Below are 25,264 nucleotides of genomic sequence, written 5' to 3'. Positions count from 1 at the left end.
GGCATTTGGTGGCAAGCTGGAAATAAAAATAAGGACGCAAAATAAAAAAAAGGAGCAGAAGCAGAATTAACATCCTTGTTAGTTGTGAAAACACGTTCGCTAAATACGCGACAGTTGCAACATTCTACCCCCCAAAGGACCTCCCTCGAGTGGACTGCTGTTCGAGCTGTGCTGTGTGTGCTGTGCTGCGTGTGTGTGTGTTGGGTGTGTGTTTGAGGCAGGCGCAAATATTTTAACAAGTGTCAAATGCACACGCTACTTAACTCGTCCTCGTCCTGGGGCGCAGCATCCACTGCTTCACACAATTGTTTAATAAACAAAATAGTAACAATTGCTAGAAGGAAGAAAAAAGCACCAAAAAAAAAAAATAGAAAATCCACCACTTTTGGCAGACCCTTGCAGTGCTGCAGCAAAATGTCCTTTTACTGTGCTTGTAATTTGGGCATTTGTGTGCATTGATTTCGGCACTTAAGGCGCATAATCAGGATGCTGGGACACGGCACACACGAACAGGAACAAGAACAGGAGCCACATCGAGACATCAGCGGATTTGCGTGTGTTCCGACAACAAGGAGCACAGTTCGCTGAACAACAATAGAGAGACACAGCCACAGCGAGAGAGAGAGAGAGAGAGGGAGAGAGAGGCAGCCAGGCAGGCAGGCAGCATCAACTCAAGGACCAATGGCATGCATTTCGGGTTCGCCTCGCATAAGCAGGATTAAAATCAAAACAGATTTACGTTGACAATGACGACACGGCCAACGCTGGCAGCGGCAGGGACACGGACACGGACATGGACATGGACACGGCCCCGGAGACAGCCCAGGACATGTTAATGTTGATGCCACGGCAGAGGTTAAACAGGACACTAAGCTCCCCACCCTCCCTCGCTCCCTGCCGTTCATCTCTGGACCCATCTCCAGCTACAAGCTACAAGCTGCAAGCTACAACTGTTCCATGTCCTGTGTGCCGTCCTGTTGATATGTGAAATGAAACACCTTGCCACGAGAGCAAATGAAATGTCATTTGGCTGTTGATTACTCGAGCCAGCGAGTCCAGCTACCAGGAGGTGGAGTACACTAAGTATATATCCTGCAGGAGGAGGGTTCATGAATTTAAATCGTTTTCAAATGATATGACACATGGCATGGTTCTGGTTCTGCTTCTGCTACTGCTTCGAGTACTGCTTCGTGTACTGCTTCGAGTACTGCTTCGAGTACTGCTTCGTGTACTGCTTCGAGTACTGCTTGGGTTCTGCTTTTGTCTGTCTGTCTGTCCGGTCCCTGATTTACCCCGTTTTGGAGGAAGCGGCATTTCGGTTTGCCTTTGACCGCTTCAGGCGCTTAACAAGTGCGGGTTGTCTCTGCATCACACACGGAAAGGAAAGGCAGGGAAAGGAAAGGCAGGGAAAGGGGATGGCAGGCAGAACAGGACAGGAACAAAGGTACGATGATACACCCAAACAGGCGACATATGAACACTAACGACAAGAAAATGGGCGAATGATTGAGGCTTATTGGCAGTCAGAATTTCGGGGAAGGGAATCAGAATTGCGCTGCAGGCAATAAAGGGACATTTGGGCAGGCGGAGTTGCTATGGCGCCTTAATGTAATTCATTGCAAATAAAGCAAATGATAGATCAAAAAAAGAGTATCAATAGATATATGTAGGTAGTATGGATAAAGCAATAGCTTTAGCTATAGTAATGGCTACTTTAACGGTCAAATCTGCCAAGTTACTGACTGGAAATTATTCAGTTAGTTAGATGCCAGCTAAAACTCTCTCCAAAGAATATTTACAAAAATTTTGCTAAAAGGAAACTCATTTTCCCAGCAAAATTAATCTCTAAGCAACTCCGTAGCCCTGTCCTGTGTGGACACCATTTAACCCCAACATTTTATGTGTGTGTTTTCTCAACATAAAATCTGCTTAGCAGCTTTCGCCAGCAGTAATTCAATTTCAACACGACAAAATCATTGAAATGCATCAAAAAATTCAAATTCATTCAATCAAAGTAAAGTCAACAACTGAGGCTGAGCGCTGAGCGCTGAGATGGAGGCTGGAAAAATGCCAGCTGGCATTCAGCAACCCATTCATATGGCAAATACGGCAGCAGCATAGAAACCTGAACGGATTTCAGAGCTCTGCTGCCCTGCTGCCTGGCAGCCTTGCGGTGGGCCTAAAACAACATTAGGAGATTTCGATTGTAGCGCAGGGAAAGCAAAACAAGCGGCACACAGACAGGCAGAAAGGTGTTAAATGTGAAAACTAAACCAGGAATAAAATATCTACAAAAAGGGGAAACAGGGGTTGGGCCTTGTATCTCCCCCCCACCCTAGCACGAGCGGAGACACAGGAATGGAAAGTTGATTAAAATGCAATTGGAAATTGTTTTCTCTGCTGGTTGTCAGCACTTGATTAAGAGCAACTGTTTCTTTTTGGCCTGAGGAGGGCTGCAAAAAGTGTCAGCTCCTACCCTCTGCCCAGTGTACCCTCTCTACGGCTCACCCGTGGTGTCATGTCAAAACAATGCAATGCGAGTCGATTCGAGTCGAGTCGCTGTGGATTTTTAAGGGTAGTCCAATCCAAGAGTCGAGAGCGCACTGATTGCCCACAAGTGGCAGTGGCAGTGGCAGCAGCACACTCGACTGGAATGCAGCTTGAATAGGTTATAGGGTAGGGTATTGGCTATAAGGTATGGGGAGTGATGATGAGCACACCTGGTGCTGACGGGGCGAGGCGAGGCCAGGCATGAGCCAACTTTGTTGGCCATGTTTATGCATTAGACCGCGTGTAAAATAATTTCATGCTGCAAGTTTTTCGACTGCTTCCTTTATGGCCCTAAAGGGAGAGACAACAGGCAAAAACCAGGGAGGGTGCCCCGTGCCCCGTGCCATGGAACTTTTAATGTTTCGACTCGAGTGAAAAATGTTGGCATGTGGAGTTAAGTAACATTATCATTGGGTACAGCAGCAGTGCCATCGTTATCATTAACAGCCAGTGTGACATCATCATCATCATTTTATCATCATAATTATTGGGTTTATTAGGGCAGCACGTACAGCAGCTGCTGTCACCGGACACAGGGAGTGGGAGTGGGGAGCTCCCGTATAAATCTCTGGCACAACTAAGACAATCCGTCATGCTGTACAGATTCTCCACGGAGAGTTCTCTCAATTCAGGGGGTGGGCGCTAATGGAGCTTAGACCTATGCAGTAATATGCCCTCTTATGAATTTCAATTGCTGTAATCTGCACCGCCCCCCCTCTGCACTCCTGCAGGAGGAGGATGTTTACATTACTAATATGAAACGCCTCCTGCACATTCGACGGGAACACAACATCCTTATTGAATCGCGTACGTGACTCTCTAATGCCCAGCAAGGGTCCCTTTTGGATTGCTTTTCGCCTGGCAGGCGGTCCTCCCGGTCGGTCGGTCGGTCTGCTCTGGTCTGTGTCCTTTTGCCACTTGGGACATCCTGCGGTGCTAATAACCCACTTACTTAGACTTATCCTTTTGTTGCTCTCTTTCGCTCTCTCTCTGGCCATCAATTATAGACTCTGGAGGGACTCTCTCCAAGGCAACTGCCAGCCAACTGCAATTCCAAATTGATATAGAAATTGAAATCGAAATTGAATTTGACCGCATTCGGGTGCAGTTTTTTTTTTTTGTTTTTCTTGGACTTTTTGTTGTTCAGCAAAACGAAATGGTCAATGGGAACACCCCTAGATTTTGATTGGATTTATGGTTTCCTCTGACGGTTGGACTTTAATGCTTTAATTGCATTTGTAAATGTTTTGGTTGAGGCTTCGATTTGGTTATGGTATGGCCCTGCAGGACCACTGCATGGATGTGGACAGAAGGTTATTGTGTGTGCTTTGACAGGGCATATTCGAATTTTAGTAGGTTTTGTGACGGTTTAGGGAAGAGGCATATGAGGAACACACGTAGTACAGGATATATTTGCTAATTAAAAGTGATGGTAAACAAAATCTTGAACGATTTGGATTCTTGTTGGCTGTTCTTACCGTCAGGTAAACATTTTTTAGAGATTTATTTATTATTAATACGAGTATATCACAATATATCCCATGGATTATGCATTAGTTATCGTTCAAACTCCAGCTAAAAATCATCTACAGAGTATTCACTATTCCAAACCCTAAAAAAAAACTAAAATTTCCCTAGGTCCAGCCTCACAGCCTAAAGTTCACTTTCCAATTTTTGTTTTTGGCTTACATTTATTTTTTATAGTTTTTCAATATTTATTTGCAGCCGCCAATTCAACTCGATTGGTCATGCCCGGGGGACACAATGCCGTGCGGCTCGACAGGACCTCAGATACGGTCACGCCCTGTCCATTGCACTCCACCGCAGCCCACTTTTGGTGGTCGGTTGCACAGCTGTCACGCGGCGCAAAACTCTTGAAAATTTTCGCGTAAAAATGTAACTAATTTGTATGTGTTTTATTGTAATTAAGCGTTAAATTTAAAAAACAGAAAACTAAAAAATGAAATAACCGAAACACAAATCAAATGACAAGCGGCGAGGAGACTGCAGAGGGGAGTGCAGAGAGTTGTGCAGAGGGGAGTGCAGAGGGTAGTGCAGAGGGTTGTGAAGGAGTGAGGGAATCGGGCAGCTGTGTGCCCCGGGGCCGCACCTTGGACTGATAAGAGTTCCAGTTGAGATCGTAATTAATTTCGGATTCAGCTCTTGTGTACCCTGTAAGGGTAGTGGAAAAAAGGGTGTATTTGTTTTGGGTAAGAGCTGACAAGGAAAACAGCACCAAATTACATATTTTTTATTTATAATAAAAAATCCTAGAGATATACAAACGATGCTGAAAAATTCAACACGATCGAGGTTGCATTACAACAAAATAAAGAATTATCTTTGCAAGTATTTATTTTCCTATAGATTGAAAATCTTTCCATAGCTGCACATTTGATATTCTTGCATTTTTCTCCAGTTATCATTGAAATAGAGATTATCAGATGATGCCCAAATTAAAGGGCATCTTTTAGTCAGAACACATAGCCACCTTAAAATTTCCTTCTTGTTTAATTTTTCGATGAATGCAAATGAATTTTTACGTATCGTATAAGCAGCAACAACAGCGATTTTAATTCATTTACCTCGCGACAGTCGCTCCTCAGCTCAGTCCATGACGATGATGATTCAGTTGTGGATGTGGGATTGTGGATGGGTATGGGGATGGGGTTGGTCTCGGGTCCCAGACATTGACGTAAATTGATTTTCACGCAGTGTCCCCCGAAAGTGGAAGGGCGAGAAAGAGTGACAGGGCGGGAGAAAGATGTAGCGCCAGGGCGTACGGGAGAGACAGATAGCGAGAGAGAGAGAGAGAGGCGCCGCGGAATATACCGCAAACCGCAAGGCAGAGATCAAGCCCCAGCGCATAGCGAAAAACCGCAGCGAAAGGATTCCATTCCATTCCATTCCCTCCATGCACGCGTATCCGTGAGTATCTGTAGGTACTCTTGAGTGTGTGTGTTTGTGTGTGTGTGTGTGTATCGGCCTTTTGTGCTCATCATAAATAATGCGCAAAGTGGCAAAAAGGCGAGACCCCAAGCCAAACCGAGTGGGGAATGGGAATGGGAATGGGCAGGGGCAGGGGCTGGCCGCTTATCAGAAAGAAGCTCCATGAAAACTTAAGCAGAGAGCAATGCGTGTAATAAATGAGCGGGAAAGATGCCGCGGCATAAAGATGGTGGAATGCAATGAAATGGCTCTCGACCATCCATAATGCTAAAAGGGTATATATAGGGTATATATAGAGTATATATAGAGTGAAATTCCACTTGAGATCAAGAAAAACTTAGCGAAAATCTACGAAGCATTTCTGCTGTTTCTGAAACATATTTGATTATAATTGTTGCTTCTGGTTGGATTTACTTTTCCATTCATTATCCCCTTTTATCTAAATCCATAAATGTTTAGTTCTAAATATATTCCTTACTCTATTTTGCTTATATTTGGTATATAAATTCTAAAAATATTAAATTTGTGCGCTTCCATCACTGGCATCAATGTCTGCATTGAGTAGCTGTCAAAGATTATTGAGCAATCCAACGAATATATCCATTATGCATATCAATTCAGTTCTGCAAAATCCCCTCTAATTTTTTGTCCGATTCGGTTACCCTCTGCCCTTACGCCACTGCCCCCTTTAACGAAGGTTACTGCCAATTCGAATTAGTTATTGACTTATAGCCTAGTGGCACGCCCACAGCCGAATACCCTTTTTTTTTTTTAGCGACAGTTGCTCTAGGGGTTACGACATCTACGGTGGATTTTTTTTTTTTTTTGTAAATCTGTTAAACTTTTTATTAGGTTGCGCCTCATTGAAGCGGCCAAAATTCAGTGGCCAGAACCTTCGGCCCATTACCACGCCCATTAATGCAAATTAAACGCAATGCAGACATATGCCAAAATCAAGTCCCCGCCTGGATTATCCTGTTCCTGCTGTACGCTGTGTACGCGGTTCATTTCGGTTGAGTTCTGTTCGGTCTCGGTTTCGTTTCGTATTCGTTTCGGGATGTGTCACAGCGCATTATCATTCATAAATCAAAACATGGAAATTGCTTAGCATGGCAAACGGGTCGGGGGGGGGATGAGTGGAAGCAGGGATAGAGCGAGGGGTTGCATTGGGCATACAATACCCGGTAACCTCTAGCCAACCCAGCCCAACCCAACCGCCCCCCGGTACGCTGTACAGTCTAATAAACATGTATAAAAAGTTATGAATAAATTAAGACATTTGGTTGTCAGTTCGTTTCCAAAGGGGGAAGAGGCACAACACAGTGCCAGACTGTGCCTCCAGGCTGCCGGGGTTGTTGCTCACTTTTGTTTTTTATATTTTTTATTTTTTTATACGAATATGCATCATTGATTAAACTCACATTAAACTCACTCACGAGGGGTTACGCGAGAGGGCTTGAGGGCCTTAAGGAGTGGCCGTGGCCGTGGCAAGTGCCGAGATCGAGCTGTCAAGTGTGCCCAGATAAAGTGTGCAAAAAATAAAAAATAAAAATAAATACAAGTATTTCCCCTTTAGCGAAATATACGCAAAAATATATCCAACTGAAATTCAAGTAAATTCTAGACATAGATATGCCCATGCGGTAGGCCATAAAGCAAAGACAAACACGGATGTGGCAATCACACATGGGATATATAATCTCCAATCCTGTCTACAGAGACAGAGAAATAGAGAGAGAGAGAAGTTTTTAAAATGAAAATTCATCAACACGTCAGCCATCCATCCATCCATCTATCTATACAGGAATACCATATACCATATACCCCCCCATACCATTACCCATTTTTCTTGTGTCTTGTGTCTCCTCCTGTGTTTTCTTAGTAACGAACGCCACGCCACGCCACCCAAAGCGTTTTCCATTTACCCCAAAACAAAGGACAGAGCGACAGACACCACACACCAGACAGACAGACAGACAGACAGACAACGGGGTAAACGTTTGCTCTGATATATTTTATATATATACATATATATTTATTTTGACAGACAGGGGTACAGGGGTAGGGGTGGCGAAAGAGTTTTGGTGCGTCTTCAATTACGACACGCGCGTTGAAAATAAAATTTCAGCAGTTTTTGCCCGCCGACCGACTGCTTTCCATATGGGGCCTGTCACAGCAAATACAGCAAAAAAAAAATACAGAAAACCACAAGGCAGAAATGTACGTAGTACTCGCAGATGCTGCTCCATCCTGGGGGAACGGTGGATTGGGTGGAAATTTAACAACACAAATGGACAACACACGTGGGGGGGCTAGAACTGCCAGCGCTGACGGCTGGGACTTTGGCCGGACTGACTCCCCGGGCAACCTTTTCGAGGCTGTTAAAAAGCCACAGAGCGAGAGAGAGAGAGCAAGAAAGCCAAAATAGCTGCGAGAAAGTAAAGCCGCTCGTAAAACTCAAACGAGGCGCGAAGATGGAGCAGCAGCAACAACAGGACCTTCCCCCAATGGCATGGGGCAAAAACATGGCGCCAAATAACCGCAACCATAACGATGTTCTCTCCCCTGTTCCACTACTCACAAAAACTCCTGAAAATCCCGGCACTGAGACCCTGAACAGAACCGTGAGGCGACGTTTGCCGCCATTTTGTAAAAGAAAAGTGCATATAATAAAATAAAATAGCAACAAGAGCAACAACAACAAAAGCCAGTATGGCACAAAACATACAGCGAAACGAAACACACGGGAGGAAGGAGCAATATCCTTGGCGTACACAAAAAATGGCATTAAAACGAGCAGAAGAAAACGGAAACAAAACGAAGATTTCAATACACTTTTTGGTGGGTTCAAAGTGCAGAACGGGGTCACCAAATAAAGCAGAAATATTAGTTGCAGAAGGTGAAGAATGTTACGGAGGAATATGAGCAATTTATTTGGTGTATCACTCAATCAGATTAGTAGGAAAGAATACCTTAAAATACCCAGTTAAAAAGATCGTACATAGGAAGGATTTATTTTGGATATAAAGAATATAATTTGGGGTCACCTTTATCGCTCTTCATATTCTGTAGTCACCACTTTTTAGTTTTTAGCATATCTATTCCCACAGAAAAGTCCATATACCCCCTCGTGTACGAGTAGAGGACCTCTACGATTGTGGAGGCTAAGTCAGAAGGCGCACTGAAAATGGGCGCCTGTGATTTGGCTTTCTTTGTGGGATACGTGTATGTGTGCATGTGTGTGTATGTGTGTGGGGCGAAAAAGTGGAAAATGGAAAATGGCGAACGAATGAAAATGTCGCCGAACGAGCATCGTAAAAAATTATGCCCCAAGTAAAGGTTCCCCCCATATTTCCCATGCCATGCCCTGCCATATGTGTGAGTGTGTGTTTGTGTGTGTATGCATGTGTGTTTGTGTTTGTGTGTGTGGCCCAACCAAATTGCGTTCTTATGGCACTTTAGTGGCAAAATCAAATTAGAATTTATGGAAAGTCGTTGTCCAATCATAAATGTGGCGCCCCATCATATAGTAGAAATAGCAATAGCCCTGCCCTGCCCTGCCCTTACCCTGCCCTGCCCATTGAATAGCCATAACCATGGGAGAGAGACGACTTTCCTTTTTCCATTTCCATTTCCTTTTTTTTTTTTTTTTTTCGTTGCCTTTAGTGCTAAATGACCTTTACTATGGTGCGCCAGCCATTTTTCAAGGAATACTCACTCGTGCTATTACTACTTTTCGCAAAAGATTTTTAGTTTGCATCGTAAATTTTTACAACCATTTATAGGCAGGCGGCGGCTGGCTCAGTGCTTGGGGGTGGAGTGGATTAGTGGCTTGTAATGTGCGCCATCTGTTGGAACGATGCGATGCGACGCGATGCCACTTGAGGGCATTACTCATGCCACATTTGGCCGGATTCAAGTGCTTAGCGTGTTAATTTGCACCAGTTCTAGATCGGACTTGAGCGGGGGGATGCGACCGACCGACTGACTGACTGACTGACTATCTACTGTACGAATATAACTATAATGCGAGGAGGGTTGCTGTTTGGCTGCTTGGAATCGCCTTTGCCTGCGGCAGGCACCGTGTTAAGCCCTCACAATTGCCATTTGATTGAGTGAGATGCGTCAGTTGGTTGTGCCAGCGATGCGCATTAACTAAAAACAACGAAAACATTGGGGGAGGACGAGGACGGACCTTATAGGGAGGGTGGGTAGGCTGGTGGTGCATTATCACTCGTAATTCTCTCTCTCGCTCTGTCTGTTTTTGTGTCTCTCTGACGAGCATTAAATTAACTGTAACTGGCACTGCACTTTACACATTTTACATATGTCGCCTTCGCCTACAACCCACACAGAACTTCATCTTGGTGGGTGGTTGGTTGGTTGTCGCTCCCCCCCTCCCTTAATATTCCCCTAGAGAGCTAGTGTACCCAAAAAAAAAAAACAAATAGAAAAAAGAAAAAGAGACCAACAAGGCAAAAATCAAAGCGAATGCACTCAAACGAATGCCTCAGCCTCGAGCCTGTTGTAGGTAATTCAATAGCCAAAAGCCGTCCCAGTACCCAGTCCCATGTCCCATCTCCCGTTTTGGTCTTTGACATGCGGCAATGCCTGGACAGGCACTCATCAAACTTTTGACATGCAGCTCATCCAGAAACAAGGGACTGACTGAGAGGGTGGGAGGGATAGACAGAGAGAGAGAGATAGAGCTGTTGCTGTTGATGCTGCTGCTGCGCCTTTTTGCATGCAAAATGTCAGCGCATATGTCAGACTTTTGCATATGACCCTCTTCGGTTTATGTTCGCAGAGGGTTTGCCCAACAGTTTAGACAGCAATCACAAGAAAGAGTAGGCTCGGGCAGTGTCACTCACTCGGTAAACGTCGCTCGGCTACAGCAGCCGAATGCAATCTAGTGCTTGGTCGTGCCGTCGCTGCGCTCTAGCTGCGCTGCTTCTGTTTGCTCTCTGCAGCTTACTCTCTTCTGTTTACTCACTTCAGCTTACTCTCATTCTCTTTCTTCAACAGCGATCGGAGCTTTCGCACTTCTGCCGCTGAGCTGACGTCATCTGTTTGCTCTTAGATATTATTATATGTGTTATCCAAAATAACTTTACAGCCTCTTACATTTTCTATGCTCCAAAAACTTATCGTTCTCTCCTCGCAAAGTCTGGTTTTTTTTTTTTGTTCAAAAAAAATCTTGCCCTATACAGGGCCAAATGCATTTTGATGCAAATCTACAGCGAAGTTTTGGGCTACACTTCTTTTGAGGCTACCACTCTGACCCTTGTCCTGTCCATAGGTACACCTCCCTCTACAGGCCTACAGCGCTACAATTACCACCCGCTCCCTTACCCTGCCAGCACTCTCAGTGTGCCCAAACCAAATCCTGTGTGTGCATGGACTGGGGCTGGGGCTGGGTCTGTGCTATGATGTCTTTGTAACTGTAATTGATGCTGACTTTTTGACAGTTTGAATGTCGAAACGAACGAACGAACGAACGAACAGATGAGCAACGAAAACTGCAAAACGAAACGAAAACTGAAGCTCCAGTTGACTGCAGGACCTTCTTACTCGCAGGGAAATGACAACTCTGATTAGTTGTGTGACAGTTTTGTGATTTGAATTCAATTATGACATGCAAAGGACTGCAGGTGGTTGTTGTCCCTCATGGCGGCGATAGGGAAAAACGGAAAAACTAAATGGGGAAAATTCGAGGCTGACCTGCTGCAGCAGGGAGGGGTGGCTCGCTGTTGCTGTTGCTGTTGCCGTTGCCGTTGCTATAAGATCAATAAAAACACACCGTTAAGAGTCAATATTTTGATTTTGAACGTTGAACGGCGTTGGCTGAGGGGTGGGGGTGGGGGGGTTAAACAAAAGGAGCGTCGCACTAAGCAAATAGGAAACTTTTCTCCAACCAAACAACAAAAGCCTCAAACACAAGAGACAGAGTCCATCCATAGCCGTAGCCGTATTCCCTCAATGCCGCTCAGTCCTTTGTGGAAAAGAATCAACAGAAAGCAGGGAAAAGGAGCAAACAGTAGGAGGAAAAGTGGCGGGGGAAAAACTGAAATCGGATATTAAATGCTGCACAGAAAAAATAAAAGGAGAAAAACAAACAACAAAGGGACAAGGGAATGAGCAAAAAGGATGGGAGACCTAAATAGGGAATAGGAATACACTGAAAGAACATTGGAAGGTATACAATGGGCATTATTGAATGTGATTCTGGTTGGCTTAAGATCGGCTTTAGATGTTACCCAAAGTGCGGAGGAAACTGCAGAAATCTCATCCTTTGCTGCTAAGCGAAGGGAGTCACAAAAAACTTAATTTCTTACCAACTGATTGGCAAAAGAATTTAAAATAATATTTTTTAATTTTTAATTTAATTTGAATTTTATTATTAATTTAACTGCAAATTAAATTTCAAATTTAACTGCAAATTTAATTTCTAATTTAACTGCAAATTTTATTTCTAATTTAACTGAAAATTAAATTTCGAATTTAATTTTTTGTAGTACCTCGATAAGTGACTATCAGTATTTTGATATTAGATTTTCTTTTTAATTTATAAAAAATATTCCATTTATTTAATTTATTTGTGGTTGTTTTTCCTAATATTTGCCTGTGTAATGAATGCTAGGGCTGGCAGCAGAGCAGCAGAGAAACAGATAATGCTACAGCAGGAGAGAACTACCGATGGAACAGTGGGAGAAGTACAAGGCTACAGCCAGCACAGGAGATAGTTATCCTTCAGAGCAGCAGTGAAGGCGAGCAGAAAGAGAACGTAAGCCAACAAAGACTATAGAATGAAATTAATACATTTGACCAGATGATAGGAGCGTCCAGCAGTGGAGCCCTTGATAGAAGATGGCTGCCTGTCTGTCTGTCCCGTTTTAAGGACTAAATAGTTGCACTTATATGTCGATGGTGAAATAAAACCCACAGACACGTGTGTGGGTAGGCCGGCCCTTCGACAGTGGCCTCGTAATTGAGCCCAAAGTTTTCTCCACAAGCACACATTGTCAATTGTAAAGTGCACACGCACACAAACAGGATGTGGATGTGGATGTGGATGTGGATTGGTGTGGGATGTGGCTGTGGCTGCCAAGGATATGTAAGCCCCAAAGTCTTCCACTTGGCCATAACTCCAAATTGGCCATTCGATATGGTTACTTAAAGGGTAATTAAATTAACTGCCGCACAGCAGTGGCACAGAGTACGAAAACACAGGCAGTAAATGCAGCAGCAGTAACAACAGTAGCAGCAGCCGCCTCACCAGGGTGTCCTCGTTGACATCCTTCCAAACGGGAGGCGCGGCGCAGCAGACAAACAAAAGGAACACGCGGCAGGATAAAATATATCTAGATTTCTTTTTCCATATACAACGTGGAATATGCATATTTCATTATGACTGGAAACTTTAGGGGTTGTGGCAATGAAGGGGTTCCGGTTTTGGGTTTCGGTTTTCGGTTTTGGGTTTTGGGTTCTCCTTCGGGGTGTTTGCTTTATCGCGTGCCAAATCATCGTTATGATTGCGCCCTCTCCTCGGAGGACAGCGTTGCCTTTTTTTTGTGGGATTGATGATCACATCATGATTAAAATATATTTACTGCTCATTTTTTTTGTATGGAGTGGAGGGGTCTAATGATTGTGTTGATTAATTATGAATCAATTACATTGTAAAAAGATAGCCCTAGATGGATCTTCCTATCTGTTTCGGCTGTGGGGAAGGTGGCAAAAAGTGTAGCAAATCAAATTTGTTATGGTCTGAGGGTATTATGGTTGTGAAAGGAATTTCGAATTATATGTGAAATGATTTGATTAATGATTGCCAAGACCATGAAAAATGTCTATGCTGTTTGATAATTTCTAGAACAAGAATAATGGAATTTAAATGATTAAATGACAATTTTCAGGTGTTTTAAAATAATTAATTGTATTTAAATTGTATTAAAAATGCACAGAGCATATTTTATTTAAAAACTAAATTTTTGAAACGATTCCAGTAAAGAAAATAAACTTACTTTGCTTCATTAATTGACGAATTATCATATTTCATGCCCCTAAAATTTATTCCTTAACAATTACGTCAGAAAAATATGAAAAATAAAAGTTTTACTTTCAAAAGTTTCTGCAACATTATGCAATATGGTAAGAAACTAAAACTGAACAATAAAGCAATACCTTTTGTCCTAAAAACATGAAGTTCCCAAGGAGTTCCTCTTTGCCAACTGTTTGATTCGATTACAGGAATCTTTCTCGGCACTGCCAAACTTTATTCAAATGAAAAACAAAAAAGTGGCAAACAACTGCCAAGAAGGACCCTATCCAGAGCCCAGAGCATTGGAGCCCAAGAAACCTGACCAATTAAAAGTAAACAAAAATTTAATTATGCATCTCGCAAAAAGCTGCACGTAGAGCAAGGGGACCAAGGGGAACAAGAGAAGAAAGCTGCAATTGAATTAGGCAGAGAAAGAGAAGATGGAGATGGAGCCCAGCTACAAAACATTTCACCAATGTGGCCAGACTTCTTAAAAGAAAATGGAAATGGAGCAGGCAGTGGGCAGCGGGCAGCGGGGAGGGTGGGGAGCAGGGAGAAGATGGCGGACCATTCAAGTGCGGCGAATTGAATTTCTCATTCAACCAAAGCCAAAAAATGAAGGTGCCACAGAGACAGAGAGCGAGCGAGCGAGCGAGCGAGAGAGAGAGAGAGGGCGGTAGATGAATGTGTGGGGGGTGGTTTCGACCCTCCGTCGCCCCCAAAAAATTATAGTCAAAAGGAAATTTGATTTTGCAAACTCATGCACACAGACGCAGGCACAGATACAGACACCCATACAGCTGCAGTGTTGTGCTCCTGTAATTGAATTGAGCGCCGAAAAGCGCGCCACGAAAAATGGCACAAGGAACAGCAGCGGCAGCAGCAGGACCAAAGAGAAGGCGGTGAGTGGGCAGAAGCAGAACCACAAAAGGCTGTAAAGAACAGAACACACACACATACAGACACACACACACACGCATATAAAAAACCAACAATGGCCTGGGCTAATAAAATAAACGAAAAGCCTTTGTAAGCAAATTGAAAATATAAACAAACGAAAATTGATAAAGAACAGTGGAGAAAAAAGTAACCAACAACAACAAAAACAAAAAGAAGGGAATAAAGGCACACAAAAAAAGTAACCAACAAAAAAATGAAAGAAAAACAACGACAGAGAGAAAAGCTAGAAAAAGGCAGGAAAAATGGTCAGAGCCATGGCAAAAACTCACACACACACACACACACACACACACATAAACACACAACAATAGCATAAACAAAAGGCTCGGACACACATACACTTATAGAGCGGAAAAAAAGTCAACAAAAAATGGTCGAAAAAACCAAACAACAAACAAAAGCCAATTCACAATTGAAAAATGCATAACAACAAAGTTTTCTTCTTCTCTATACATATAACAATGAAAGGAGAACGAACACACACACAAACACACACACACAGACACCCACACATAGAAACCAATTTATACGAAAATAAACAAAATGGCTGCTACAAAGGAGGAGATTCTAGTGGGTGGGGGGGGACTAGGGACTGCAATAACAACAATTCGATTAAAACTTTTCCACACTAAAATGAGCGCAAATTAAAGAAAAACAAGAAGGGATGTGCTGCAGAATGGAAAGTAAAACATAGGGATACCCTTTGAAGATATAATCTATGGCCCAGAAGATTCAAAAGAGAATATAGAGAAGACTATGATATAGAAGATATAGAATAAGCACAGAAATGAGTACTGCAGAAGAGATATATAATTCCTATTGTTATACTCGATAAAGTGGTCAGATTTATGTAAATGAAATATAGCAGAAATAACTATAACTATAATTTGTAAAATTTAATGAGATTATTCTCAGCTTAGGAAAATTATTTCTTTATGAATAATTTGTTGTTTGCATTTTCGTTATATTTTATTATTAATTTGAATTTATTTATTCAAGTTTATTCGTAGACTAATTTTGTTTACGGTTTAGTAGTGCTCTATTCTTTAGGTTTTCCACTTATATTCTGTGTAAATCAAAAATAAGTGCCAAGGCATAACTTAAAAATTTTTGAAGCCGTTTTAATTGAAACGAACAGACAGACATGCGCCAAAATCTCCCCAAAACCATAATACCCTCTCCAGAAATATTTTGTATATTGAGAGGAAACCAACGCCAAAGAAATAACTGAGAATTCGATATTAAAGTTTCATTTTGAAATTAAAGCCAACAAAAAGCAGCAGCAGCAGCAGGCCAGGCCCCATAAAAAGTGTTTCAGAGTGTTGAAAGGCACAACAACAATCGTTACAGCTACACAGCCATATATCCTCTATATGTGTGTGTATCCTACGGAGTATATATCCCTTTTTGGTGCGACTTTCCTGGCCGTTACGTTTGACGTAGCGACAACGATTAACGTTGCGGCTAAACGCAAAGGGAGGCGGCAGAGCAGCTCGCTGCGCTGCGACAGAGTGGTCTTTATGTGTGCGTGTGTGTGTGTGTGTGTCTGCGTATGCCATCCCACTCGCACAGCAGCTGTGACACGCCCCTCACACACACTGGAAGGCAAGTGAGAGTGGTAGAGTGGGATGGCACTATGGCACACACACACCCCCGTATAGCTGGCCCTTTCTGGCCTGTACACATTTTCGAACTGGATTTTCGAAATGGTGAAATTTCCCCTCTTTTTCCAGAAGTTAACTTGTAGTTTGGGAATTTTACTGTTTTCGTGTGTTTTGTGTGTGTGTGTTTTGCTTTGTTGTTGTTTTTGTTGTTGCACTCACTTGATGAGGTCCGGTAGGCGTTCCGGCACTTTGGGGTGGGTGTCCTTCTTTATGTAGTTCGAGGAGAGCGCCTCCGTGCAGGCCATCATTAGCTCGGTGGATAACTCAACCGGATGTTGTGGTGATTTTTCTTCGGGAAACTGCGGAACAAGAGCGAACGAAAATCGAAAAGAAAATCAGAGAGATTCGAACAAATTAAAAATAAATTCGAGTACACAATTGTTGCATGCTTTTTTCGCTTGTATCGAAAATGGTGTAGAAAGGGTAGGAGGTGGAGGAGGAGGAGGAAGAGCAGCAGAAGCGCCTGCCTGGTGGATGTCAAGTGAAATCTCTCGTTTCGTGTTTAAATTAATTGACAATTTAAACAGCAACAAATAACATTGAAAAAGAAAGACATTCCACATCCATCAAAAATGTTAATTGATGTTTCTACTTCTCTTTCTGAATCTATCCCCCACTCACTCACGCACTCTCCACCCAAACAGTTACTGTTACTTTTTTCATTCTGTTGCTCCTTGTGCTTGCGCTTCATCCTCTTATTCTTCATTACATGACAAGCGGCGCGCGCGCTGATCCATCAAACAAAAGGTGAGAGAAGGGGCAGAGGAGAAGGCCAGAAGGAGTGTAACGGTGGGAAGAGAAGCGACGGAGAAGTGAAGTACCAGGGTAGAGAGAGGTGGTAGGCACAGAGGTGAGCGACAATAAACACGAGCCAAAAAGGAACTCCACAAAGTGCGATGCGCAGTAAACATTTTGATACCCTCTATGCGGGGGGTATGACACTTATTCGGAGCAGTTTAAAAAATCGTAAAAGGTTTAAGAAAAATGAACTGCCATTAAGCCGAACCTAACCTTTCACATACTTCTAGAAAATGTTTCACAATTCTCAACTTTTTTCTACAGGCAGAAACCACTGCGATCGGAAAACTATTACTTATATTATATATACATTTCATGGAAATGCGAATAATTATCAAATTAATTTCATAGAATAAATTCTCTTCACAGAAAATAGAGAGTTTGGGAATAGAGAGACATATTGACATTCATTAATAAATTTAATCGAAAACTAACACAAAAACGGATCACTATCCCTAACCAAAAATTTCATCAAAATATTTCATCTGCAAGGGTCTGTAATCTTCGACTCCCCCAAGCTACCCTTCACTTCTTGTTATGGAATAAAATATACAACAAAAATTATACAAAAAAAATATACGAAAAATAAAAATATAAACCGAGGTGAAGAGCAACGTTTATTGGGTGGGAGAGTGGCTTTTTATGCCATTTAACGATTGATTTAACAGCAGCCGCAAAATATACATATAAACATTTTACACGCTGACAAATTGGCCAGAAAGGGAACAACAGAGGTAGAGAGAGAGAGAGAGAGAGAGAGAGAGAGAGAGGTCCACAGGGTACACAGAGCTAGTGCTTAAAAATTGATAGGCCAAGCTGACAGCGCCCCAAGGCCCGTTCCGTCCCGGCGGCCAGTAAATAAAATTCAAATAAAAATGCCAAACAAACAAAAGGCAGCGCCAAATAAAAGCGTCAAAGAAATGGCAAATAAACAACGCGATCCAAACGAGCCAGCGGACAGAAGAGCAGCCAGTGAGCGGGCAGGGACGGACAACGGGGCAAAAACAAAAGTCGAAATAAAACATAAACTTTAAACAAATGGTAGGGGCACAAGAGAGAGGCCAGAGAGTAGAGGGAAGCGATGACTAGTAAATGCTCTAACTAAGCGGAATAACCGATTCAGGATATTGATTTCTACATATATAATAAATGCATACATATATCCCGGACATACATACAGAGGGACAAACCAATCTAAACTAAGATCGCTTAATCTAGCTTGCACATCAGCAAGTATTTCCCAATACTTTTCTAGTAATGTTTTCTTAAGCTCTGGCATACCTACAAAAGGAGTCACAAACTGACTGAAAATGCCTCGAGACCCTTGGCGTTACGGGGCTGTGACATTTTCCATAGGTTAAAGACAGACAGAGAGACATAAACGCGGCCAAGTGTTAAGTGGCTGCTGGGCAGGACTATAACGCGAGCCAAGTACGAGGATATACATACTATATGTGTGTGTGTGGGCATGGGCCTGGGGAATTGCCAGTTGCCAACTTCTTGCCAGTCTCCTGCCTGGCTGCAGCGACTGCCTGGCGACACTTTTATTGGTGTGGAGCAAGCAGCAAGCCGCGCTTGGGTGGCACGAAGTTTCCTCTCGCCAAAGTTTCTTTTGTGTATTGTATGGGATTGTGTGTGTGTGTGTGTGTGTGTGGGATTACCTGCAGGTTCTTGTTGATGGCATCGAGCAGAGCGGCTATGGAATTACCCAGCAGACCGTGACGTGCTATCTGGGGACACAAGGAGCAGGCATTCCTATAGAGCTGCACCGCCAAATAGACAGATCTGAAAGCGAACAAAGGATTATTCTCTGCACATTGGACGATATATGTATATATGGATGGGGGGAGGCACACTGACTTGATGGAGACCTCGGTGTTTTGTTTGAGGCCCTCGGTAATCACATGATTGGTCAATATGCCCAGGGCGTCCATGCAAAGGAAGGCGTGGAAATCGCATGTCTGTGCCTTGGGCAGGACGCGCAGCAGGTTGCCCAAGGTCCGCTCCATGCCCTGCGGCCCGCCGCCCTTGATGATCATATTCAGCAGCTTTGGCACCGTGCTGTCGCGCTTCACGTAGGCGGGCGTGGCTTCCATGCTCTCCAAATACTCAGCGGCACTGAAAGGACAACAAACAGGAGCCTATTAGCCATTGAATCCTTTGGATTAATACCCGCTCCAAAGTACCTCTGACTCATTCGCTGCTTCAACTTCTTCATTTTCTTCTTGTAGCTGCGTGAATGACCGCCCGTTCCACCCATTTCGGAACGGGTGGACGACATGTCCCCATCCTCGTTGTTGCTGGTATTGTTGGGGGCATCGTCCGTGTCCTCCTGGTCGCCACGCCCATCCTCTGGCTGGCGCGTGGGCATGGTCAGCTCGAGGGCCCTCTGGCGTATGTGCTCGATGTTCTCCTCGTGACGGCGTGCCGACTCGACCTGTTTCTGCTGGATCTTCCGCTGCAGCTCCTCGGTGGTCTGCTGCTGCTGCACCTGAAGCGCCAGCAGACGCTCCTCCCGATCGCGGGCCTTCTCGCGGGCCAGAGCCTGACGCTGGCGCTCCTTTTGCTCCTGCATCTTGCCAATGCGCTGCTCCTTCTCCAGTCGCGTCTCGTTCATCTTCTCGAGCTTCAGCTGACGCTCCTTTTCCAGCGCCTGGCGACGTCGCTCGACGGCCGCTTCCTTGGCCAGCTTCTCCTCCACCCGCTTCTGGCGTTCCTGCTCGAGTTCCTGGAGCCTGCCTTCGATCTCCTTGGAGGACTCGAGCATGTCCAGTCGCTTGTTCTGGGCTTCCATGTTCTTGATAAAGGTGATCTCCTTCAGCTTCTTGTCCTCGTCGTGCGCCTTCACAATGATCTGCTTGAGATAGTTCTCCCGATTCTCGGCTGCCCGCTGCAGGCGGCCCTGCATCTTCAGGCGCTTGTCCTCGATCAGCTGCTTCTTGGCCGCCTTCACGTCCTCGACGCGATCGAAGAGCTGCTGCAGCTTGGCCGCCTTCTCCTGCTGCAGGACAATCCGCTTCTGATGCGCCCGTGCCTGCTTCGCCTGGTACTTCTTGAGCGTCTCCTGCAGCGAGCGACGACGCGACGGTGACGATAGCTTCTGGTGCAGCTCCTGGGCACGGCCCGGATGACGGGCCACATACGCCTGCAGGGTGGCCAAGGCCTCTTCGCGCTCGTTCCACGACATGTCCGAGAGCAGCGCCTGATAGCGCAGCTCCAGACTGGCATTCTCATCGTCGCTCATTGTCACAAAGACAGCGGCATCGTCGCCGCCCAAGAGATCCTCCGGCTCCAGATCCAGCTGCACCTCGCAGTCCGTCTCATCCGTCTCCGTGTCCACATCGATTTCCGTTTGCTCCAGTTCGCGTATCTGCCGCTCCAGGGACTCCTGCTCTTCCACCAGAATGCGCTCATCGCGCTCCTCCTCGTTGTCGTCGGTGTTCTGCTCGTCGTTCTCATCGCAGGCACTCAGCGTATTGGCCTCCGGCTTGAGGCAACCATTGAGCAGATTCGGCTGATTCACGCTCACGTACAGCTCCCCAATGGTCTTGGAAAACTCGCAATTGGTTTGAATCTTGATGTCAATCTTGTGGTGTTCATCGGTGGAGACTGCAAAGGAAAGAGAGAGAGGGATCAGAAAATGCACTGCAAGCCAATTAAAATAAAAACTCGGCTCGGCTCTGCTTACATTCCACCACAGTGTCCACCGAGGATGTGGAGCCATTGTCCTGGTCGTGCTCCTTCTGCTGCTGCTTGCGCAGAGCATTCTTCTCGCTGCGCATGTACTCCTTGTGCAGCGATGTCATCTTGAGTCCCGTGAGATCCGATTTCTGTCTTTTAATGGTGGAAGCTCGTGCGGCCGCACAGACGTTGTCTGTGGCCGGCAGGCTGCTGCGTGCGCCACCTGCAGAGGCAGAGGCAGAGGCGGTGGCCTTCTCCTGCTTTTCTGGCTTCCTTGCGGGCGCTTTTAGTGGCGGAAAAGAGTTGACTTTCGCTTTGGCATTCTTGATCTCTGGTCGTGTGCCTGCTGCGGCTGCTGTCATACTCGTTTTGGCCGGTGCTGCCTTGCCTTTGGCTGCTGCCGCTGCTGCCTCTTTGGTGGCTGTTGTGGTCTTTGCTGTTTGCGGAATGGATTTGCTTGCTTTTGCCCTTTGCTGCTGCTGCTGCTGCTTCTCCTTGTCCTCCTTCTCGCGCTGCTGCTCGTTGAGAAGCGCCAGCGTGGGCAGACTGGCATAGCCTGTGGGCTGATTGAATCGATTCGCCCAGTGCATGCTGCTCCTGCGGCGATTCTTCACCGTCAGCCAGCCATCGTTGGCATCTGCCTTCTGCTGCAGCTGCTTGGGCTCGGAATGTCTATCCTCCAGCTTCAGAGTGCTCCGCGAGCTGCTGAGCTGCTCGTTGCTGGCCTTGAGGGTGGAAGTGGAGCTGCCTATATCCTCGCGGCTGCTCACCTTCGAACTTCCCGCATTGCGTCGCTGTGGCGCGATCAGCGTGGTGGACGACCGCTTGGGCAGGGCCTTGGAGAGCGGAGCAACCGCCTGCTGGTTGCCATTGGCCTTTTCATTCATTTCCAGCATCGTGCGCGAACGTGCCGACAGCCTGGAGGCCACATTGTTGGGCGGACCATAGCATTCGGTCTTGCTGGACGGTCGCGGCGGTGGCGGGGCCGCACTGCGTCCAGTTTTGGCGGCCATCGGTGCTGCTTTGACTCCACGACGAATGCCATTTATACCGGCAGCGGGGGCAGCAGCAGGAGCTGCTTTCGTGGTACTGCTTGTGGGTTTCGCTGGCACCGCAGCAGCCTTGGCATTCAGTGTTACAGCTGCCGTGGCACTCATGCCCTTCTTCACTGGACGATTCAGCACACTGGAGTACTTCAGGGGACTGCTCTGCACCCCGCTGATGGTCGGCACCGGTGGCTGGGGTTTCTTGAACAGCTCCACCACTGGCTTCACCACTGTGCTGGGCGGTGTGGGCTCTTTGTTGGCCTGCTCGGCAAGGAGTGCATTCTCCATGAGCTCCAGCGAGGCCACAGTCATCTGCAGCGCTGTGGGTTCCGCCACTTTGGAGGGTGGCGGTTGTGGCTGATCCTTCTCTGTGCTCTCTGTGGGTGGCTGTACTGCCTCTGGTTTTGTGTCTTTTTCGGCAGCTTCTGCTGGAATGGGTTCTTTTTTAGCGGCTTCTACTTCGGTTTCAGCGGCTGATTCATCGATTTCGGCGGCTGTTTCTTCTTCGATTTCAGCTGCTTCTGCCTCCGCTTTGGCTGCCGCCGCTTCACGTTCCTCTGCCTCACGCTGCTCTGCCTCCAGGCGCATCTTCTCGCGCACATCGGCCAGCGTGAGATGCGGATCCTCTAGATCCGTCTGCGAGTACTGAGTGTTTAGCTGCACATAGGTTTTGTCGTTGCTCAAGTCCAAGGGTCCCTCCGCTGTCGCCTCCATGGGATCCGACTGGGCCGATCCCTGGGTGGCGCGCTTGCTGCTGGCAAACAGCTCGCGGACATTCAGACGCATGGCCCCGCGCGGCATTTGATCGTAGGCACGCAGCAGCTTCTTGGGCGACACCTGGCCATCGTAGCAGGGCGACGTCTTGCCCGACTGGCAGCCGCCAAACAGAGCGGGACTCGACTTGCCCGAGTTGTTGGGACTGCAGAGGCTCTTGGTGCGCACTCGCGGCGTGGGATTGCTCTTGCGCACCTCCCACGCCAGGCTGTGGGGGCGCTGCTGCAGCGGACGCGACTCATAGTCCCAGGAGACCTTGAACCACTCGCTGAGCGCCTTGAAGTCCCGCACGTAGTTCTCCAGCACGAGGATCGTCTCCTGGCAGCTGGATATGTTCTCGTAGCACTCGACCGTCTGGTAGATCTCGTTGACTGCCCGCTGCAGATTGCCGAAGAGCAGTGCCCAGTAGCGGGCCTGCAGCTCGGACTTCTTGTCACGCCCCGTGGAGGCGCTGCGCACGCGCGGACCCGATAGGCTGTGCTCCGCGGACTTGATCCGCACCGAGGGCGATGTGGGCGACTGGCAGCTCTTGGGCGTGCCCAGGGGCGACTTGGGCGGCGCCATCGGTGGCTTGCGGTAGCCTGAAAGAGAGAACATTTAGGTTTCAAAGTGTCCACATCGAAAAGATTCCACTTACAGTCACCGTTTATAATGACGCCTCCGCTTGTTGTGGTGTCGCCACCGGCACCGCCTCCGCCTCCGCTGGCCATCGAATTTGTCGATGTCTCGTCGCAAAACTGGTAGACGAGCAGATTCTTCGCCTCGCGCCCCTCCCGACTCAATACCTCTCGCATTTCCATTGTTTTTTCGAGTTCTCTTGCCAAAAGCAGCGCAGCTGGCGTGCCGCAAACACGGCACGACCCACGCAACGGACCTGCAGCTGTTCACGCAACTTTTCCTTTGGTCCTCGCCAACAGGTTAGAGGCGTCTCTGCGCGATGGCTCCCAGTGCCGTACGCCTGAAACACTGCCGTACAGTGGGTTTTTAATTGATTATTCCTTTGTTTTTCGGTTTAAATCTGTTATGTCGTTTCTGTTGTAGCTGTTGTTGTAGCTGTCGCCCTGTGTGCTGCAATATTTCGCAATGCCAGCAGCAAGCAGCATCTTTGTTTCAAAGGCGGCGGCCGACAGTGTCGCTGCCGCACATTCTAAACGGCACTTTAATGTCAATTTATTATATGTCTCTCTGCCCCCACGCACAACACAGTGTTTTGGTTGTATTTTTGCTCTGAGTTTCAATTTTAAACTTGTATAAACCAAAAACCAAGAATTTGCAACCAGCGCCAGCTGAGCTCTAGAGCTGCATTGCAGTAAGTATCGATGTGCCATCGGTAACATACACTCGATAGTTGGCGATATTTTGCTATCATCGCTAGTTTTGTGCCAAAATTCATCAATTTGTTTACAGAAGTTTGATTTACACGAGACCTGGCATACCAGGGCCAAGAGGAACCAGCCCGAACAATACCAACTATTTGTTGATTTGAATGCAAATTAAAATGTACAATGTGATAAACACAATTGGCTGTTTCTTTCAAAAGTGCGCGCTCTCAAAAGCTTCAGCTGACAGCAAGCTCGTGAACCTGAAAGCTCTCAGGTGAGTTTCAGAATTGTTACTGCTGGAGGGGAAAAGCTATGTATGAGAATGGAAATTGTTTCTGGTCTTAAAAGCAAAGCTATGCTGCGCGCCTGCTACTATTCCGGTCTAAATCTAAATGATGCTGCTCACTGCTCTAGTTTGTTCGAATTGCCATGCTCACAGTTAATAGAATGTTTATTTTTCTGCCTAGTGTATATTGCTTATATTTAGTTGTTGCCACTCTCGCCGTATTCGCAATGGCATTTTATTTACGAATTTAAATGAGTGCAATACTCGAGTTAACCAACACTCGCCCCATTTTCGAAACGAAACTCACTTGAGCCACACAATTTCGATTCATGGACTCTAAATAACAGGCTCACAGCATAACAAGTACGCGTTTATGTATGTGTACGTGTACGTGTACGTTTTGGATTTTTGCTCATTTGCTTTGTGAGTGTGTGTGGGCGGAGGGGGGAAAAAGTTTGTTTGGAAAGAGCTTTGCCGTTACACTGCAGGATTTTTGATATTACTTAGCAATCAAACAAAAAAAAAAACACCATTTTGCTCAATGTGATATATGTACACTGTACAGCCATCAGTTTAAAATTTCTTGACGGAAAAAGTACATTTCATAGCCATAAATAATGTGTCGTGTATAAAGAGTACTGCAATTTCTAACAGTGCATAACCAATGAGCTTGCATATCATATTTTTGAGCAATTATATTACGACGAAGTAAACTTTTGAGCCTCATACTTGTATCCCATTTCGAGCATTTGTTATGAGTGGAGCACCGTTTTGACAATTGAGTGAGTGGGGTGGATAGACCACAGACTCCACTTGACCCCGTTCGAGTGCATTTTTTGTTACCTTCGTTGAGTTCAAGCGACAGGATAGCAGCAATTCAAACAGAGCAGAGCCAAACGGAATTTGCCAAAAATTCCACTCGACATGACCTTTCTCTGACATTAGCTCTACCCTCTCTCTCTCTCTCTCTCTGCATCCCTCTCACATACAATGGGCTACTTTGTGTGAAAGAGAGACGGCAAGCGCGTGTGGGATGCCTGGAAGCATGAAAAAATCCTTGAACATATTGATGAGACCAGGAGTGCAGTAGTCAGAGCTGCACCATGAGTCTCATTATCAGCAATCGGTGCAGAGGAACAAACTGCAGAGCAGCGCAGAGGAACGGAACGGAACGGATGGGCCACAGATGGACC

At 45.9% G+C, this 25,264-nt stretch overlaps 1 protein-coding gene across 1 annotated transcript in view; it reads right to left on the bottom strand.

The window, feature by feature from the left end:
• LOC111078978 (S phase cyclin A-associated protein in the endoplasmic reticulum) overlaps positions 1-23,758 on the bottom strand; it is a 31,497-nt gene extending 7,739 nt beyond the window's left edge. The window contains exons 1-6 of the mRNA XM_022373962.2: positions 23,101-23,758; positions 20,651-23,044; positions 19,149-20,571; positions 18,823-19,080; positions 18,624-18,747; positions 16,324-16,463 (exon numbers count right to left, since the gene is read on the bottom strand). Coding sequence (XP_022229654.2) covers positions 16,324-16,463; positions 18,624-18,747; positions 18,823-19,080; positions 19,149-20,571; positions 20,651-23,044; positions 23,101-23,263 — 4,502 coding nt within the window. The 5' untranslated portion in view covers positions 23,264-23,758. The remainder of the gene's footprint in view (positions 1-16,323; positions 16,464-18,623; positions 18,748-18,822; positions 19,081-19,148; positions 20,572-20,650; positions 23,045-23,100) is intronic.
• Positions 23,759-25,264: the final 1,506 nt, after the last annotated feature.

This window comes from Drosophila obscura, unplaced genomic scaffold (genome assembly GCF_018151105.1).
Source record: "Drosophila obscura isolate BZ-5 IFL unplaced genomic scaffold, ASM1815110v1 contig_37, whole genome shotgun sequence".
Lineage (NCBI taxonomy): Eukaryota > Metazoa > Arthropoda > Insecta > Diptera > Drosophilidae > Drosophila > Drosophila obscura.
This window is presented reverse-complemented; position numbering and strand designations above follow the sequence as displayed.